Raw genomic sequence first — 18,828 nt, 5'->3', positions numbered from 1 at the left:
CCCCGCCAGAAATGTTGGCGACTGGACTCGGCACTTTCTGCATGCACAGCAGGTGTTCTGCCGTTCAGCTTCAGCCCCACCCCACAGCCGAACCAGGAAAAACACAGCAGACCCCCGCAAAACTGAAGTCATCCCACCTCTCACCTAGCCTAACTTTCTTCCCCCAGTGGACTAGGTGAGTCTCTGAGTAAGACTGAGAGAATAAGGGAAAGTTATGTTCTGGCATGGAAGTAGGAAGGCACAATCCTTGGAAAGGGAGAGGGATGTGTGAGTACCTGAATGGGGACGAGTTGCCCCCCAGCCCAGCCCACCTCTTCGTCTCTCCCATTAGATGCGTTGGAAACACCAGAGCTCCCGTCTCCCCGCCCCCCTGCCAGGCGCAGAGCCCGCCCGCTCTCCTCTTTCCGTCCCGAGCTCCCCTGCCCTTCTCACGTGCTTGACCTCTCCAACTAGGACTCGGGTCTTTCTGCCGCAGCTCGCCCCCAAATCCGAGCCGATCTCGCCCGTAGCAAAGCCCGGGCCCCCCCGTGGAGCCCCTCCGAGGTGCTGAAGGACCATTCGGGCGAGGCCGGAAGAAGGGTCCTGGGAGCGCAGCAGCCTCGAGCAACGCGCTTTGTTCCCCGGAGCTGGAGGCAGAGCCCGCGCTGCTGGTCTACGCTGCGCTCGGGTCGGGCTGAGCTAACCAGGAGAGGCGGGAGCAAGACCTGCCCGGGAGAGGACCGGCGCTAGCGCGGCCAACTGCGGGGAACTTGAGCGTTCAGCATGGAGGGAGAGCCGGGCGGGATCTAGCGCCGGTGAAGCGGGAGGCTTCAGGAGCCAGCAATGTCCGGCAGGATGCACAAGCGCAGGAGCGTCGCGGAGCCTTTTCTGGGGACCGGAGAGGCTCTGCAATCCCGGCTGGCGTTCCGGAGCCAGACGGACTCCTGGTTTGCAGCAAGAATCCGGAGCAAGAGCTGGCGAAGAGGCGCTGGAAGAAACGTCCGGTGATCCCTCCCTCTTTCTCTCCCCTCCTCACTCCCCGCTCCACTTGTCCAGCACTTGGCAAGTTCTCCCCCTGCCTTCCCTCTTCCCTTTCCGAGGGCACAGAAAAGAGCGAGCAGAAGCAGGCCCTTCAGGTCGGTTCCATCCGGTTTCGTTTGGGAAGTCGGAACAGGAGCAAAGAAGAGTCGAGGTCAAACCCAGCTGCGCCCCCATCCCAGCCCGAGAGGCTGCCCGCCCGCTCCAATCCCTCTCCCTCTCCCTCTCATCCCCGAGTTAGAGAACTTCGTCTCTCCTCTCTGCTCTCCAATTGAAACGTAATTTCATTTATGGCGGCTCACCAGCTGCTTCCACTGGCGGGGCAGCTTCCGGACCGGCACAAACTAGAATTCGCCCCTCTGGGGAGTTTTCTCTGCTGGCTGAGGCGGAGCGACGAACTAAGAAGGAATTTTTTCCCGACGTTCGAGAGATCCAGCAGCCGGTAGAGCGCTTAGGCCAGCAAAGCAGCAAATCCAGCCTTCCTGCAGGATGTAATTTACCCCCCTCCTCGTTTCGCTTGGCCGGGGAACGCGAGCGGGAGCTGTCCGAGGTCCTGCAGGCGTACCATGGTGGAGACCCTGACTGTGGCCGTCTTGGGGGCTCCGAAAGTCGGCAAAACGGCCATCATCCGCCAGTTCCTCTACCACGACTTTACAGAGAGGTATAGCCCCACGGAACGCCGCTACACCTATAGGCCATCGGTCATTTTCAACGGGCACATGTATGACATGAAGGTCCTAGATGTTCCCTATATAACGGCCTTCCCTGCAAACAGTTCTCAGGTGAGTGTAGAGCTTCCCTCCCCAAACCCCAGCTCATTGTGAACATGTGGAAGTACGTGCGGGACGTTGTGCAAGAATAGGGGGGAGAAATGGGGAGGCTATTAATGCTGCCTGCGCGAACTCTGCTTGTGGACATTGTCAGGTTCTTGATACGAAAGAACACATCATTTGAAACTCTAGCACTAGTTTCAGGCGAGTAGTCCTGTTGGTCTGCAGTAGAAGAGCAAGACACGAGTCTAGCACCTTAAAGACAAAAAAGAATTTCCAACGTATTTGCTTTCGAGAGTCAAAGCTCCCGTCATCATCTGCCAAGAGAGTTTTGACTCCTGTAACCTTACACCCTGAAAATCTTGTTGGTCTTTAAGGTGCTGCTGGACTCCAGTCTTGCAATATCACTAAACTAACTCTAGATTTCATCAAGTATTTTTCATTGTACCAAGTTCTATTGGTTATAAGAGTTTGTGGGCTGTTAAGTCACATAGAACACATTATTAGATATGGGGGAAGAAGAGTTCTGTGTAACTTGAAGCTTGCTATTCCAATAGAAATTGACGTCCCATGAAGGGCATTTCCTTACCTATATCGTTTTTCTTGCAACTACAGCTACACTGTTAATTTTTTGAATGTTACCCACCCTTTCCCCCCTTCCAAGTCCATGTAAATCAAACGGATGGCATTTTAAGCTGAAAGACCTATAGTGACACTGAACAGACTGTCAGTGAAGTAAAATGGGATTGAATAACCTTAAACCTTGCTGCGTTTCTCTCCACTGAGTTCTGCCTTAGGCTGCTAGAGAGACATTTTTCTCACAAAATGTATTTAAATCTAGTTCTCAAAGATCTTCTTCACCTCTAACATTTAAATGTCTGTTTTGCAATACCTGTGGGGAATAGCACATGTCAGCAGACAGAAAACAATCCCTTTAGCTCACTTTTGTGCCAGACTACTACTCCCACCCCCACCCCCCAGATTCATTTGGATTGATAGCCTGCCCTAGGCCAACAGCTTGAGGTGTGTCATGGTAGTGTGCAATTTTTCTTTTAAAAAGTGACCTTGTTCTTCAAAATTCTTTTTGCCTCAAGCTCTTCTATTTTTTCAGCCAACTTAGATCTTCAGCTTTTGATTGAATCACTTGACATTCTGGACTGTCAGAAAGAAAGTTCCCCTCATCTTCATACAGATGATAAATAACTTGTGGGGTTTACCGTCACAAAATATGATGAGATCTTTCTTTATCGCCATGACCTGGGTAGCCCAGGCAAGCCCGATCTTGTCAGTTTTCAGAAGCTAAACAGGGTTAGTTATTGGATAGGAGACCTCCAAAGAAGATCAGGATCGCTATGCAGAGGCAGGCAGTGAAAAAACCACCTATGTTAGTCTCTTGCCTTGAAAACTCCAGCAGGGGTCTCCAAAAGTTAGTTGTAACTTAATGGCATTTTCTACCAACACCTATCTTTATATGTCTTGTTTTTAAAAATGGAGGATAGCTCTGTTAACAGTTATTAGCCATAGTAGCTAAATGTTCAGGGTGATCTTGGAAAAACCGTCAAGAAAACTTATGGTTTGATCCGACACCTGATCCAAAGGTTCTTGTGCATGGACAAACTTCTCAGTGCCTTTGATGGATCAGATTTGTCCTGCTACTTCACTTTGCCTCACAGGAGGCTTTCTTCTACTCTGGTGACTAAAAGGCAGCATCTGATATACTACAAAACTCTCACCTACAGGAAGAGAAACGGGAATCAGCAGAATTATAGAACCATTCAGAGCTTCCATAACTTCTAACTACTTGGAATAGAATATTAGGAAGAAACTCACTAGTAAGGGAGGCAGCATTTGAGAGCTCAGTTTTTGTTACCGGCACTGGATCTGCTCTGTGCTACTGTAACTAAAACCAGATCTATAGCCAGAACTGTGTACGTGTTATGCCTCTGTTGGAGCATAGGACAAAGGCAGAATAGCACTGGGTTCAGGATTCAGTTTCACTTTTTCCAAAGCAGCAGATTTCTGATCTTTTAGGAGTTGTAAAGATATGCCTAAAAGTATTAGGTCAAGGCCTGCTGAAGTCTCAGAAATCAGAGATTTGCAGGGATTACAAAGAGGTGACCATTTTATCTCCTTGCTTGATCACTGAATTAGCAGAACCAGACTTAGTTTATGCAAAATAGAAACAATTACTGACAGTAAAACTCAGCGACCATAAAAAAAGACGGTGTCTTTTAGCTCAGTTCCTCCACTTGGGCAATTTCCTCCCTGTACACATGCTGTTTCTCAAAGCTGTCCATGCTTCCACTCTGTTTTTAAAAATTCCTTAAATAGTAAGGCAAAGTGAAAAATTGTGATACCTGCAGATGTGCCAGCTAGAAAGCCACTATAGATTTTCTCCCACCCCACTTGATCTTTCACTGTTCTCCCTCTATTCCACCCACCCTTGGCTTCTGCTGATCTGTTATTCTTCTAGCATCCTTCCCACCACCTTTGCATCTCATTCCCCTACCTGGAGCTGGGCAATTGCTAGGGGCCACAAAGCCTTTTTTTCTGACCTCCACACTAAGGTAAAAGGTAAAGGTAGTGCAAGCACTGAGTCATTACTGACCCATGTGGGGGACATTGCATCATGATGTTTTCTTGGCAGACTTTTTTTATGGGGTGGTTTGCCATTGCCTTCCCGTCATCTACACTTTACCCCCAGGAAACTGGGTACTCATTTTACTGACCTTGGAAGGATGGAAGGCTGAGTCAACCTTGAGCCGGCTACCTGAACCCGGCTTCTGCCGGGATTGAACTCAGGTCGCAAGCAGAGCTTGGACTGCAGTACAGCAGCTTACCACTCTGCGCCATGCGGACCCCTACACTAGCCAAAGTAAAATCTTGGATGACAGAGGTCATTGTTGTGTCTCAAAACTCTTCCTACATGTACAGAGGGCTCAGGATTCTTTGACGTCTCTTTGATAGGGTTAGACATTGTTACAGGCAAGGACTAAGACGCCTGGTTTTGGCATAAGAGAATTTTACCTCTTCCATACCCTCCATGGGGAACAATAACTTACATAGATGAAACTGAATTAAATAATTCACTTGCTCTTTCAGTTGGAGTCCTGTCCCCACTTTCTTACAGCACTGATTGTTGGAGTCTCTGCGCACAAGCTGAGTATTGTTTGGGCGGAATTTGAGAGTGGCTCATGTTGCAGGAGAGCGCACTCACTGACATACCGGCCACACTCCAGAGGTGGTTCAGCAAGAAAACTTACTTTTGGAGCGGGTCCTTCGGTTGCTCTTTAACAATAATCTTTATTCTGGCTGGTTGTGTTGCTGTTGAGTCCTGCAGCAAAGAACGTGGTGCTTTACGGTTTGTTGTAGTGAATGGAGTTTTGGTCAAGGACCTGGAAGACTCAGGTTCGAATCCCCACTCTTCTGCAGAGCTGGCTGGGTAACCTGAGGCCAGTCACCTTGTCTCATCCTCACCTACCTCACAGGGTTGTTGTGAGGATAACATGGGGAAAGGGAGAACCACATATGCTGCCCTGAGCTCATTGCAGGAAGGGTGAAATTAAAATGCACTAGCCAGAGACATATAGGACTACTCTTAGGACTACATATAGATTACTCTTAGAGGTTTATCAGGGTGTCCCCCTTGAAAAGCCAGTAATGGCAGACAAGGTTCTGGAGAGGACAATTTGCCAGCAGCTACCAATCTGTGCAACCACAGGAGAGTATTGGAGGGGTTCTAAGACTGACCCTCCACTTTTACAGCTTCAAAGACCTGGCTAGCAAACACAAGAGCTGCTGTAGCACAGTGGTTAAGTGGTTCGGCTGTGAATCAGTGCTCTACTGGTTCGAATCCTACTACTGCCATGAGCTCAATAGGTGACCTTGGGTAGGCCACTCCTCTCAGCCCCAGCTCCCCAGCTGTATTGTGGGGATAATGATAATACTAAATTGTTCGCTGTTCTAGGTGGGGTACTAATCTGTCTAGAAGAGCAGTATATAAGCGCAGTTATTATTAATGTGTGCCCTCGAATGCCCCAAAGAATCCCCCATTATGCATCAAGTTTCCTCAGCAGACAAGTCAATGCCAAAAGGGGTCCTTGAAGGGGGACAGTTCAGCAGGGCACTGTTCCATGAGCAACACCCCTCTGGTGTAATGCTGCTGCAACAGTAAGGATGGGAGGCAACTGGAATGAAGCAGGAGAGGGCGGCGATCACCACCTGGGACTGCTTTTGTTAATGCACTCCAAAAACATCTTGCATGCAGTCAGACAGGTCAGTAATTGGCTCTAGAGGAGCAGCTGGTTGCTTGAGAGCTGAGAAGCCTCGGTGGGAAGCCAGAGCAAGAATGGATGTGTGGATTAGATTCCAAGCGAATGGTGAGCAGCTTGGAAAGGAAACACCGCTTCTGCACCTGCCTGGCAGAGGCTAGGCACGGGTCTCCCTGCAGAGAATAAGACTGGCCACTTGGGGCGTGTTTGCTTCCTTTGTCCAGCAGCCTTGCATTCTGAACTCTGCATTGCTCAGCTTTATGCCAATCCACAGCTCCGCTCAACATCCCCTTTTCTCTAGTTCCAGAGGAATGGGAAGGAACGTGCCTTTGAGCACATACAGGGTGAGTTTTCATTACGCCAGAGAAACTGTAACTGACTCCTATGTAGCTTGCAAGTAATTTTGTGCGTGAACATGCCCCATTTCTGAGATTTGAACTTACACAGAAACCTCCATCTAACTTAAAGGGCAGTAATATATAGGGGAATGCAGCAGGAAAATAAACAGGCACCATAGGTATGAGAATATACCTTTTCTAAGAAGTGCATTGTGTCCATATCTGGAAATTGCCATGTTTTTCTCCTTGGAAACCTTTCACAGTAAAGGCCCCAGTTTCTCTTTTATTTACAAGGCCAAGTACTTGCGTAAAACCTGCCTCATAATGCCTCATAAAGTGACACATCTTGGCATTTTCCCACATCAATAGCTGGCACTGTTGCACAATTAAATAACTATTTATCCATTAACTTTACGAGCTTCAATTTGCTTACAGTTGGCATATGCATACACCAAAAATTCTGAAGGGGGGAGGATTCTTTTTTTTTAAAGACAGTTGCTGCAGAAGCATTGCATCAGACATCCCCCACCCCACCCCAAACTGCAGTACCTTCAGTCAACATAACAGGGTTATGTGGTTATCTCCTCCTTCTGTGTGGTTCAGTTTGCCACTGCCTGTTCCTGAGCTTCTCTGATGACTGCTCCTCCATTTCAGAACAGTCTGCCAGATTATGTTAGGCAAACTTCTAATTATTTTGGAGAACTCTGCAGAACAGAGCAAACCCTTTTAACAGCGCTTCTGAACTCAAGTCAGCCAATTTAATGTTTTTTCAACTGATTTAGATGGCTGCTTGCATGGACGATTGATCTCTGTTGTGCGTTCTTATGTGCACAGTACCTTGCACTGCTTATAAATAACCTTTTGTTTTTTGTGCTGTTCTATGTATTCAGATGTGATCCGGTTTTAGCCTGCCACCCTCCATTTCTGTAAACATTTTTATTCCAACATAGTTCTTTTGTCCATTTATCCAAGGAGCAACTTTTTAAATCACTGAAAAACTTTCATATGAAATAATCTGTCAAATTGATCAACTCTTTTTTGAAAAAGTCTAATGATATGTCTAAAAGACCAAATTCAATAACACAACTCAGTGTACAAGCTTTTGAGCTCTCCTGAATTCTTCATCAGACTGAGGGAGGGGGACTTCTTTGTTAGCAGTCTTTGCTAAAGAGACCCCCCCCCTTGCCTTTTAGCATCCAGCCTAACTAACAATGCAACCCCAAGCAGTTACTCGTCTAAACCCATTGACTTCAATGAGCTTAGACTGGAGTAACTTTGTTTAGAATTGCACTGTTTTCTGTTATTTTGGTGGGTCTTAACTCAAGGGATTAAAGGGGAGGTTGGGTTTTTCTAATGAGGCTGTCCACTTTTTTATCAGATCTTGTGGTTCTTATCAAAACCTTCACATCTATTTGAGAATGTCTTACACACACACACACACACAGGATATTTGTAATCAAAACTGTTGTTCTATTCCCCCCACAATTGTCCCGCCCCACTCCTCATAATCTGGTTTATTTTGGCCTTTAAATACAAGGTTTTTTCAGCTTATTCTGACCAAGGCTAATCCAGTTGTTCCAACTGACTTGGCACATGAAAATGCCCTACATACAATGATGATTGTTATGTAACAAAATCACACACACACCATCCACTTCACCGATAGGAATGTCAAGCACCTTAGCACGGCTCTCTGGGGTTCTTCAAACATTTTGGGGGAGGATTCTTCAGTGGGAAGATCCAAACTTCCCTTCCATTCCTCCGAAGAGTTCAGGCAGTGTGCATCATTTCCTCTCCTCCATTTTATGCTTTTGACAGCCCTGTGCAGTAGGTGAGGCTGAGAGTACATGACTGGCCCAAGGTCACCCAGCAAGCTTCTGTGACCAAGTAGGGATTCGAACCTGGGTCTTGCAGATCCTAATCCCACACACCACACTGGATCTCACGCTGCTCTTAAGCAGATTGAGCACTACTGAAAATGTCCTTCAAAAGTAATAAGCCATCAAATAAGGCAAGCTGTGTGCTATAGGAGAAGGAGCACACATATGTGCATGTGAACACATACCTGATTGGATCACAGCCCAGGGGATGTGAGTAAATTCCTTTCACAATGTTCTGTTGAGAATAGGGATGCCAACAAGCCTGAAGGAAAATAACTTGCCCCTTTTATAGAGGCTTAATGTGTGGAAACAGACATCTGAAACTTTTCATGACATGGAGGTAAACTACATCACTTGATAAATAACATCCCATTAAGTTGCTATTAAGGGGACCAATCTTTTCCTCCCCCCCGCCACCCTTCAGGCCATTGGCAATCCCAAGTGAGAATAGATCCAGAGGAGTTAGCCGTGTTAGTCTGTAGTAGAAAAATCAAAAAGAGTCCAGTAGCACCTTTAAAACTAACCAGTTTTTTTGTAGCATAAGCTTTCGAGAATCACGTTCTCTTCATCAGATGCATGGAGGGCAGAAGGAAACTGGTCAAATATAGAGGGGGAGGGGGGGAGGAGGAGAGGGGGGATGTAAACAACTCCTTTGATATGGAGATGCACACAGCTCCTTTTGGTGTGGGGATCAGTTTGCTTGTGTAAAGATTGTGTAAAGTGTTAGTCTGTAGTAGCAAAATCAAAAAGAGTTCAGCAGCAGCACCTAGACTATCCAATTCCACTGCAGCACAAGCCTTCGATAACCATAGTCCTCCCCGCCAGATGCATCTGACAAAGAGAACTGTGGTCCTCGAAAGCCCATGCCAGGTGCCACTGGACTCCCCCTGACCCCGCCTCTGTAAAGGAAATCAGTTACCTGTGATAATGAGATAACCATTCATAGTCCCTATTCAGTCCCAGCTTGACAGAGTCAAATTTGCATATGAATTCCAATTCAGCAGCTTCCCGTTGGATTTTGTTTTTGAAAGGTTTCTGTTGAACTGCTGCCCTCCATGCATCTGACAAAGAGAACGTGATTCTCGAAAGCTTATGCTACAATAAAATTGGTTAGTCTTAAAGGTGCTACTGGACTCTTTTTGATTTTCCAAGTGAGAATGACTTCCTAACCCCAAATTACCTAGAGGATGGATCCATGTCACCTATTTCTAGAACATGTGGTTCTTCTTTGCAACTTTACATCCTTTCTCAGTGCTGGAGATGTTCCCTTTGAAATGAAGTAGTGGGCAATCTCTGAGAACAGCCTCTTCCTCCTGGCACAGGGGGCTGTGTGGCCCTAGGAAGAGTTGTTGTGGTTATTTTATTTATATATTTATTTACATTATAGTCTGCCTTTCTTACTAAGATTCAAGATGGATTACACAGAATGGGTCAGTACAATCAGTTGAATAGGATATATTCATGCAAATTTGCAAAGGTTTAAAACCAGCAGAAATCCAATACAGAGTTGAGGAATGCTGAAACAGAGCATAAGTAATTCTAAGATTGACATATTACACAATAAAGGATCTACCCAGTAGAATCATACTTACAGCAATAGTAGTGAAGTCTATAGTGATTCCCTACCCTTTTACTATGCATTTGTTTTAGACAGCTTCTTTATGTTACAGTCCTCCTATATAAGCAAAATAGTAAAAAGTCCAGTAGCACCTTTAAGTCTAACCAACTTTATTGAGGCATAAGCTTTCGAGAACCACAGCTCTCTTTGTCAGATGCATCAGATGCATCTGACAAAGAGAGCTGTGGTTCTCAAAAGCTTATACCTCAATAAAGTTGATTAGTCTTAAGGGTGGACTTTTTACTATTTTGCAACTACAGACTAACACGGCTTACTCTTCTGGACCAATCTGAGTAGAAAGCCCTCTTGAATAATTCAGTCTTACAGAAAGCCAGAAGAGAGCTTTCCTGCCTCTTCAAGTAGGCCATTTCCTAAAGTGGGAGCCACCACAGGAAATGCTGTTGATTTTGCCCATGTGCAAGGTGGCACCTGCAGAAGGCCCTGTTTAGATTATCAATACTGCCATGGCAGAACATAGGGAGAAAGGCAGTCAACTGAAAGGATTCAACTGCAATTGAACTGGAACCAAATCAGAAACTGAGTGAGTTGTTTCTACCTGTGTTAGATCTAAGCTGTTCAGGAATTTAATTGGGGTGCTATTTAAGAAGGGAGGGCATGTGCCTCCCTGTATTTAAAATCCCAAGTGAAGGGGTTATTTTGTCGAAGAACCTGTGTTTCTCCAACGGAATGCCTCTTGTTAGAAACAATGCAAAAGTCCTGCGTTCTGTCTGTGTTGGGGAGTGGCCTCAATCCACTGGCTTCTTTTAAAAAGGATGGCCACTTAGCCTGTATTAATGCATCATTGCTATAGCTGTTAGAACAGATTCAAAAGTAATCATTTCAAATCCTCCCTTCAGTCCTCTCTCCCTCCCCTCAATTTAATCTTCTTGAATAGTCCCAAGAATTGGACCTGCCCCCCCCAAAGACACACATCTGAAACAGCCCAGCTGGATTGCATCTGTCTAAGCCTGGCTGCTCCTTGAACAGTGCACAGAAAATAACGGGCAGCCTTGGCACAATCCACTTTGAACTGTCCATTCCATCAAGGTATGGGCTACCAATGAAGCTTAGCCGAAATGTATGAACAGAGTTGCTTTATAGTTGTCTTGCCTTAGGTCCCTCAGGTGTCCTGATAATTGTCCAGTAGTAGTAATAATCCTCTTGTAACAATCCCAAGGACCTGTGACAGAGACCAAAGACATCCTCCAGGTGTCAATGAATGGCAGACAATACTGCAAACAAATCGTTAACTCCTGGGAACGATCTGCAAGGTGAAGCAGAATGGCCGCCTGCTCCAGTTGGCTCCACCTACTGGCCACGATCTAACATGATATCCTGACAGGCCCTCTTAAATCAGAGCCAAGCTACAAGTGACGCCTTGCAAAGGTTGGACACTTGTCAGCTTCCCTCAAGTTTTGATGGGAAATGTAGGCGTCCTGGTTTTACAGCTTGGCTCTCCATTACAGCTGCAAGACCAGGATGCCTACATTTTCCACCAAAACTTGAGGGAAGCTGACAAGTGTCCAACCTGTGTCAGGCGTCACTTGTAGCTTGGCTCGCAGTGGATCGCAGGCAGCAACGAAAAAAATTAAGCCATATAATACCTTTTATTAAGACCAACTAAAACAGCATAAAACAATATGCAGGCTTTTCAAGCATGCACATAGGAATGTGTTATTTTTGTTGGAGTCAAAGAAAAGGTATTACATGACTTTTAGTTTTTTAGATTTCCTAATTTGTGGGATTGTTATTTCAGGGCCACTCAGAAGTGTTGCAACACCAGAAAGGAAAGAGTGTACACTGCGCAGGCCTGTAAATCACCTACAGCAGGCCTACACTGGACTCCTGAGCCATCCCTCCCCTTGCATGTTTCCTTAGAAGACAGAGAAGGAAATAGCACATGTCAGCAGTCTTAGATGGGTGTTGGATTAATGGGCCTGAGAACCGTCTTCCAGAGTCCTTTTAAACCCATTCCTTTTTCATTTGTCATACAAGTCTCCGTTGCTGATTTATTTCATTTAAAATCCAAATTTCTCTTCCATGGGGACTCAAAGAAGGTGTGTACATTCTCCCTGCCTCCATTTTATCTTCATGACAACCTGTGAGATAGGCTAGGCTGAGAGTGTGACTGAGCTAAGGTCACCCACCAAGCTTCCAAGGTAGAGCAGGGATTTGAACCCGGCTCTCCCAGACCCTTCTCTGACATTCTAACTACTGCACAACACTGGCTCTCATGAGGTGCAGTTGGGAGAATCTTGAGTTGGAAAGGCTTGCACAAAACACAGGCATGGCAAATGAGGCCATCTATTTATTCATTTAGCTTATTTATAGCTAAATTTGTTTATATTGCTCAGTGAGACTCAAGGTGAATTACAGTGTACAGAAAGAGAAAAAATGTAATCACACAGTACAGGACATCCCATGAACAATGCAGTAAGACTAGGAATATAAACTTAAAAGTCAATATGTGAATCACACCGTCAGTTCATCAGGGTCAGTATTGTCTACTCAGACTGCCAGCAGCTCTCCAGAGTTTCACGCTGAGGTCTTTCACACCACCTACTGTCTTTTTTTTTTAATGTGAGACACTAGGAATTGAACCTGGGACTTCTGCATGCACACTAAGCCACAGCCGCTCCCAGCAAACTGCCCAGGCTGACATTGTGAGCAATGCATACTGAGGGATTACGAAGATATTGGGCAATGCAGTATTCCCTTTCCACTCCCATATCAAGGAACTCTTTGGGATTGTTCTGTCCCACCACAGATCAATTCCATTACAGATCAGATTTTCCTCCTGAAAATTCCTGTTTTGCACATGCAGGAGAACGCTAGTACTGGGGCAGGCCATTCCACAAGGTGAGAGTCATCAAAGGGAATGCTTGTGAGTGGGCAGCTGCCGAATCTCATCAGTCGGCAGGGAGGGACTTTCAGAAAGTTTTGCTCAGACAACTGAAGCTGCTGTGGCAGAGCATATTAGGAGCAGTGGCTCCACAGGTACGGAGGCCTTGGAGGTGGTGACCACTACCTTGGAGCCCGCTAACTGATCAGTAGCCAATGGAGCATCGGTCCACCTACTGCAGGGCCCCAGGCAGATCTGGAATTTGTCCTGCTTATCTTGAGATCTTTCAGGTGAAAGTATCAACTCTTGGACCCGGGACCTTCTGCATGCAAAACAGGGGCTCTACCGCTGCCAAGGCAGCTCTTGGGCATGTTTACTTGGAAGTAAGTACTATCAATTTCAAGGGCACTTATTGCCCAATAAGGATGCAAAGAGAAAGAAAACGGTATTGTAAACGATTAAAACAGGTCCCACTCTGCAGATTGGGATGAAATGTGATGTCCTCATCTGAAGAGCATGAATGGAGGTGATTCAGGCTGCCACAGATCTCTTCTTCCTCCCTATGAGTGGAGTTGCAGCACAATCCTCCTTCTCTAGGAAATTGCATAGATCTGAGTTATATTGAGCTTCCTCTCCTTCCTCTCCAGGAATGGTCAGACCTCAAGAGCCGGGGGTTGAGGAACACGGATGCCTATGTGCTGGTGTATGACATCTGCAATCCTGAAAGCTTCGAGTATGTGAAAATGATCCGTCAGCAGATACAGGAAAACAGGTGAGCACAGGGGTGGGAGAGATGGAGAGGAGCCTGGCTTTCTTCCAGGTGCAGACAGCAGGAGGGCTTGTGCCACAGGGTGGGGGTCTTGACTTTTTCTTTCTTCCTTTCTTCCTCTTTCTCTCTCCTGCTTGGGCTGCACACAAACTCTTTTCCAATTTCAGTACTGGTTAGCCATGGCAGAGGGAGGGCTGCAGTCTGGGAATCAGTTCCAAAGCCTTCTTAAAAGTATGAAACTAGGTGTGAAAGGCTTTGGATCCTGGCCCATTTCTTTAAATAAAAACACTGTGCCAAGATTTGGATAAAACAATGGAAGTATTACGGTTTGAAAGCAATCAGTTGCTATGGGAGAGTAGGAAAATGAGTCTCTTTCCTCTCCCTCCTTAAAATCAACAATACCCTAAAGTCTGGCTCCCTTTTTTTTTAACCTCTGTCCCCTTAATACTCCTAAAAGTCGTATCTTCAAAAGTCCCGACTTACCTAAGAGGTGAGAGATGACCATATTCTGATGATGATCCCACACAGCAAACCTGTTTCTTCGCACATGCGAGAAAGTAACAGAATTTGATCCTAGGCAGAGAATTTCTCATCCAGAGAATGGCTGATTCCGCACACGTTGGATAATGCACTTTCAATGCACTTTATCAATCGTTTGAGGTGGATTTTTTGTTCCGCACACGAAAAAATCCGTTCCTAATGATCTATAAAGAGGATTGGAAGTGCATTATCTTACGTGTGCGGAATCAACCACTGTCTGTTTTTTAAAGAGAAAACTTTGGGTCCTTATGGCAGTCAATATGCTTGAAGTACGTGGACTGACCCAGCAATGTCTGCAGCACTAGAGACAGGCTCCAGTGATTGGGAGCCCAAAGGGGGCTTCAGTGTCCTCCACAGCCCCTTCCTCCTCCCCCTCACCTGCAGAAGCAGAATAACCAAGGAGACTCAGAGCTAACCTACACAAGACACCCAGCACGTGATGGTTTCCCGCAAGTTTACCTGGGAAATGTAGTTGGGCCAGCAGCATCAGCAGGGCCAGGACAGGAGGGAAAGAGTTAGTGAGGGGAGCCGGAAGCTGATAGGCGGCTGGCAGTGGCAGAAAGAGCTGCTGAGGTTGCCGCCACCACCGCTGCTAGACTCAATCATCCCTTCTCATGGAGGGGAAGCTTCCCAGGGAAACTTGCGGGAACTCAACACGTCGGCTGTCTTGTGTACTTTAGCTCTGAACTTGGGTTATGTTAATCCAGTACTATCAGTATTATTGCTGCTGCATAGAGTATACTCAGCTCTATCCATTTCACCACCTTCCTTCTTGATCTCCAAGGATGCCTTATTTCATTCATTTGGGTTAAAATGTCCTACAGTGCAATCCTAAGCAGAATTACTCCAGTCTAAGCCCATGGAAATAATGAGCTTAGATGGGAGTAACTTTGCTTAGGATTGCACTGCAATTCTCCGTTTCATGGGACAGTTCTGGTATCCAGTGAAATGCATCCATTGGGAGGGTGATTCATGCCAGGCACTGCAGAGATTCAGGGATACAGTCAGCCCTTCCCCCCTGCCCTTGCTTCAAAGTCATTCAAGCAGCAGTTCTTTTGAGTTGGATACTGGAAGGTTAGGGCTGTGACATACTAGGCTTTCTCTTACCTGTCTTTGGGGGGGGGGGTTCCTGCTTCCTTCCTAGGACAAGCAGCACCAATGAAGCACCCATCATCGTGGTGGGGAACAAGAGGGACCAACAGAGGCAGCGTTTCACATCACGACGGGCCCTTTCAATGCTTGTGAAAAAAAGCTGGAAATGTGGCTACATGGAGTGCTCGGCCAAGTACAACTGGCACATTGTGCTCCTCTTTAAGGAGCTGCTGTGCAGCGCTTTGGCCCGGGGCTGCAAGAACAATCACTCCACCATACGCCTGCAGGGGGCGCTGCATAGAAACAGGTGCAGCCTTATGTGAGGAGATGTGCCCCTCCTGGCGGCAAGAGGTTCATGTACTCTTCTAAGGGCTTGGGGTCAAATCCAGATGGCCCATCGTGTTCACAGTAGCCACATGAAAAGGCTGTGGATTCACTGCTGTTCAATAAGGCTGCCTTATTGGGAGACGAGGTTTGTAATGCATTTCAGTAGGGTTTGTTGTACCAGAGAACCCCCCAGTGTTAATGAGCAGAGAGGGTGGGTGAAGAATTATGTTTCAGGTTTTCATTTCGAGTGTTACGATATTTCAGGCTGGCCCTGTGCATGAATCCAAAGATCCACAGAGTTTGATAGGCGAGATATGCTTAAAATTGCCCACCTTAGACCAAGGGGCCACCTTCTTTACCGAACCCTTTTGCACAGTGACACCCTCCCTACCCAAAAGATCACGAGCAAGGCATGAAGGCAACAGCTTGCCCCTCCTGCTCCTAGCGTTCAGCAGGCAGACTTTCCCTGAGCATGGAGGCACTACTGAGCTATCGTGGCTAGGGAGCGCCTGGCTGGATCCAGTCCAGCAGCCTGTTTCCAGAAATGCCAAGCTGCCTCCTGGAAGTCCTCAAACAGAGGAGGGTTTCATGACCTGATCATCAAAGCACCACAAACCTCAGTGGATTGCAGCCCATGGATTTCTAAGTCACAAGCACCCTCCAGCATTTGAGGCAATGCAGCTCAAAGTGCAGGCTGTGGGCAAAGGGCATAGGACTGTTCGATCTGGCTGGTCTCTGCTGGGAACAGGAAGCTGGAGTCGATGGCCTTATCCAGGCAAGCAAGTCTTGTGACGGCTCTGCCGTTGCTTTAGGGCAGCGCTGGCCCAATCTCTTTGCAGTTGGAGGTGGGCAAACCCCGTCCTACTACAGGGCCCAAGACACTCAAGCACACCCAATTCCAGGTACTGCTGGAGGTCTCCTGGCCATTCCAATGGGGCTGAAGCAGGAGAACTTCCCAGTGTGCATGAGAGAGGCTCTCCCTGGCTTTCGTGTCCCTGCCCAATCAGGAGCTCCAGCTGTCTTTTCTCTCTCACACACATAGGCGTGAGCAGTATCTGTGTCTTTGCATGCTGCTGTGCAACACCTCGAATGCACGGGCTTGAATGAGGCATGCATGCAAAATACATGACCTTGTGCAGGGCCCATGCTGCATGGCACTGGCTGGGTACCACAAGGTTACTAGGAGCAAGTTGTCACGCACAACAGCTTCAAGAAGCCATGATGAGACTGGGAGTTGTGTGAACTCCCCAAAAAGAGATCACACAGAGGAAGAGCTATGACGGGAGAACCTCTTTCTAAGCCAAGAAAGAAGCCAACGCTTGCCCTTGCAGAAGTCAGAAAAGGAATTCAGCCAGCAGGGACTTCTGCCTTCTCAGGAATTTATCACAGGACGTGCCACATCCACAAGTGCAGTCCCCACAAACCGACTGGGAAGGAAAGCTGCACACTGATCTGTGTACTCACAATTGCAAACATGGGCAGCAAAAGCCCTTTCAGCCACTGGGCTGCATCAAAAGAGTGGGGCAGGAGGATTAAACAGCTCCCTGCCCCAGATAACCATCCCCATTTTTTTTTTTTAAAAGAGGGTGATTTTTCTATTCCAATATCCCACAAACTTTCCCCTGAAGGCTGGGCAATTTTACTTCCTTTTGATTAAAAAGACATGAGGGGCTGTTTTCTTCACCTCTCATCCCTCTACCAATCCTTCTGCCCGTCTGCTCCATGGAAGGCACTGGGCTAAGGAACTTCTCCGCAATGTCTAACACTAGCTGGAGGCTGCATCACCTGTGAGTTTACCCAGGGGCAGCGGTCGTTTCATGGAAAAAGAGCTGGAGGAACTCATTAGCATAACTGATTTGCATATGCCACACCCCCTGACATCACCTATCCTGGCTGTTTTGGACCCAATCCTGGCCATTCAGGGCCGAAATTGGACCCAATATGGCAAAAAGGGGCTGAAAATGGCCAAAAAGGGGACCAAAATGGTCAGGATTAGGCCGCTGCTGAGTGGGAGAGTGATCCATCACCCGTCAGAGGCCCAATCTGGGCTGTTTCACCCCAATCTGGGCCGAAACGGGCCCAAATGGCCGAGAGTCAGGTAGGTGGGGCCACCTGACATGTGACCTCTTTGGGGAACGGCCGGAACGGCGTTCCTGCGTGTTCCCCCTCAAAATGAGCTCTGCCCAGGGGTATATGCCCCTCCCCAGCAATGTCAGAAGGGCAACTGGTGGCAGGTGCCCCTATGGAGCCCAGTAGGGTTTGGCCCACAAAAACCATCAGGGAGACCTAGTGATCCTCACACCTATCTCTGTTGAAATGCAGTTTATCAACATCACTGGTCCAACCTTCCCAAAAATGGCAGCAGCAAGGCCACTAAGAGATATTCTTAATAATAATAATAGTAATAATAATAATAACTCTTATATACTGCTCTTCTAGAAAGATTAGTTAGTGTCTCACCCAGAGCAGTGAACAAGTTAATATTATTATCCCCACAATACAGCTGGGGGACTGGGGCTGAGAGGAGTGGCTTACCCAAGGCCACCTACTGAGCTCATGGCAGCAGTGAGATTTGAACCAGCAGAGTGCTGATTCACAACCCAACCACTTAACCACTGTGCTACAGCAGCTCTTCATCACAGCAACACACAAAGCCGCCTTACGCTGAGTCAGGCTGTTGGTCTATCAAGGTCAGCGTTGTCTGCCCTGACTGGCAGCAGGCCTTTGACATCACCTTTTTGACCCTTTTCACGGGAGATACTTGGGGTTGACCCTGGGACATTCTGCACCCAACGCTGGGGCTCTACCACTGAGCCTTTCCCCAAAGAAGTAGTTCTGGCAAATAGCAGAGGATGGTTATTATTTGTACATCACAGAGAGATTATGTGAAACTAAGTTTCAGTTCAGGGCTATTTATCACAAGCGTGTAACCACCACCTCCCAAATGTGGATGTGGACTAGAAGTCCAACCAGGCTGAAATGGGGACTTTCTGCATGTTGAGCAGATGTCCTACCCCTGAGCCACAGCCCTGCCTCAAGCCTGCCCAGCCTTCTTGAATCTTGTGCCCCTGAGCCATTTTCCCAACAGAAGCAAGGGGGAAGTGATTACCACGAACAGCGGCACGAACAGAACAGTCCCCAATCCAAATCAACCCTCTTACACATACCTTTGGCTGCTTTTTCCGCAGAGGGAGATTCACTTACAGACCCAACAATATAATGTGTCGTTTGGTCATGAGAAAATATACCATCCAGTTTCATAGGCCCAAATGATAACTTGCCTAGGCAAATTACCTAGTAACCCAGTGACGCGCACACACACACACACACCCTTCCCTTTCTGCAATAAAGGCACAGAGGCAAA

The 18,828-nt window shown here is 47.1% G+C and overlaps 1 protein-coding gene across 2 annotated transcripts; it reads left to right on the top strand.

Moving 5' to 3' along the window:
* The first annotated feature begins 1,319 nt into the window (after positions 1–1,319).
* On the top strand, positions 1,320–18,805 carry RASL10A (RAS like family 10 member A). Of its 2 annotated transcripts, XR_008598138.1 has the most exons (4): positions 1,320–1,799; positions 13,384–13,508; positions 15,190–15,609; positions 16,507–18,805. XR_008598138.1 is itself a non-coding variant. In XM_054997100.1 (3 exons), the coding sequence occupies exons 1-3, from the start codon at positions 1,584–1,586 to the stop codon at positions 15,458–15,460; spliced, it is 612 nt and encodes a 203-aa protein (XP_054853075.1). In that variant the 5' UTR covers positions 1,320–1,583; the 3' UTR covers positions 15,461–18,805. The 2 variants fall into 2 exon arrangements, 1 of the variants encoding a protein (XP_054853075.1); XM_054997100.1 differs by having other exon boundaries at positions 15,190–18,805.
* The last annotated feature ends 23 nt before the right edge of the window (positions 18,806–18,828 follow it).

The sequence above is a fragment of the Eublepharis macularius genome, chromosome 13, assembly GCF_028583425.1.
Source record: "Eublepharis macularius isolate TG4126 chromosome 13, MPM_Emac_v1.0, whole genome shotgun sequence".
NCBI lineage: Eukaryota > Metazoa > Chordata > Lepidosauria > Squamata > Eublepharidae > Eublepharis > Eublepharis macularius.
This window is presented reverse-complemented; position numbering and strand designations above follow the sequence as displayed.

Excerpts from the sequence above, each read along its gene's own strand:
- RASL10A (XM_054997100.1), top strand. The coding sequence starts at position 1,584 with ATGGTGGAGACCCTGACTGTGGCCGTCTTGGGGGCTCCGAAAGTCGGC. Across the intron at positions 1,800-13,383 it reads TCCCTGCAAACAGTTCTCAG|GAATGGTCAGACCTCAAGAG; the intron begins GTGAGTGTAGAG and ends CTTCCTCTCCAG. Across the intron at positions 13,509-15,189 it reads CAGCAGATACAGGAAAACAG|GACAAGCAGCACCAATGAAG; the intron begins GTGAGCACAGGG and ends CTTCCTTCCTAG.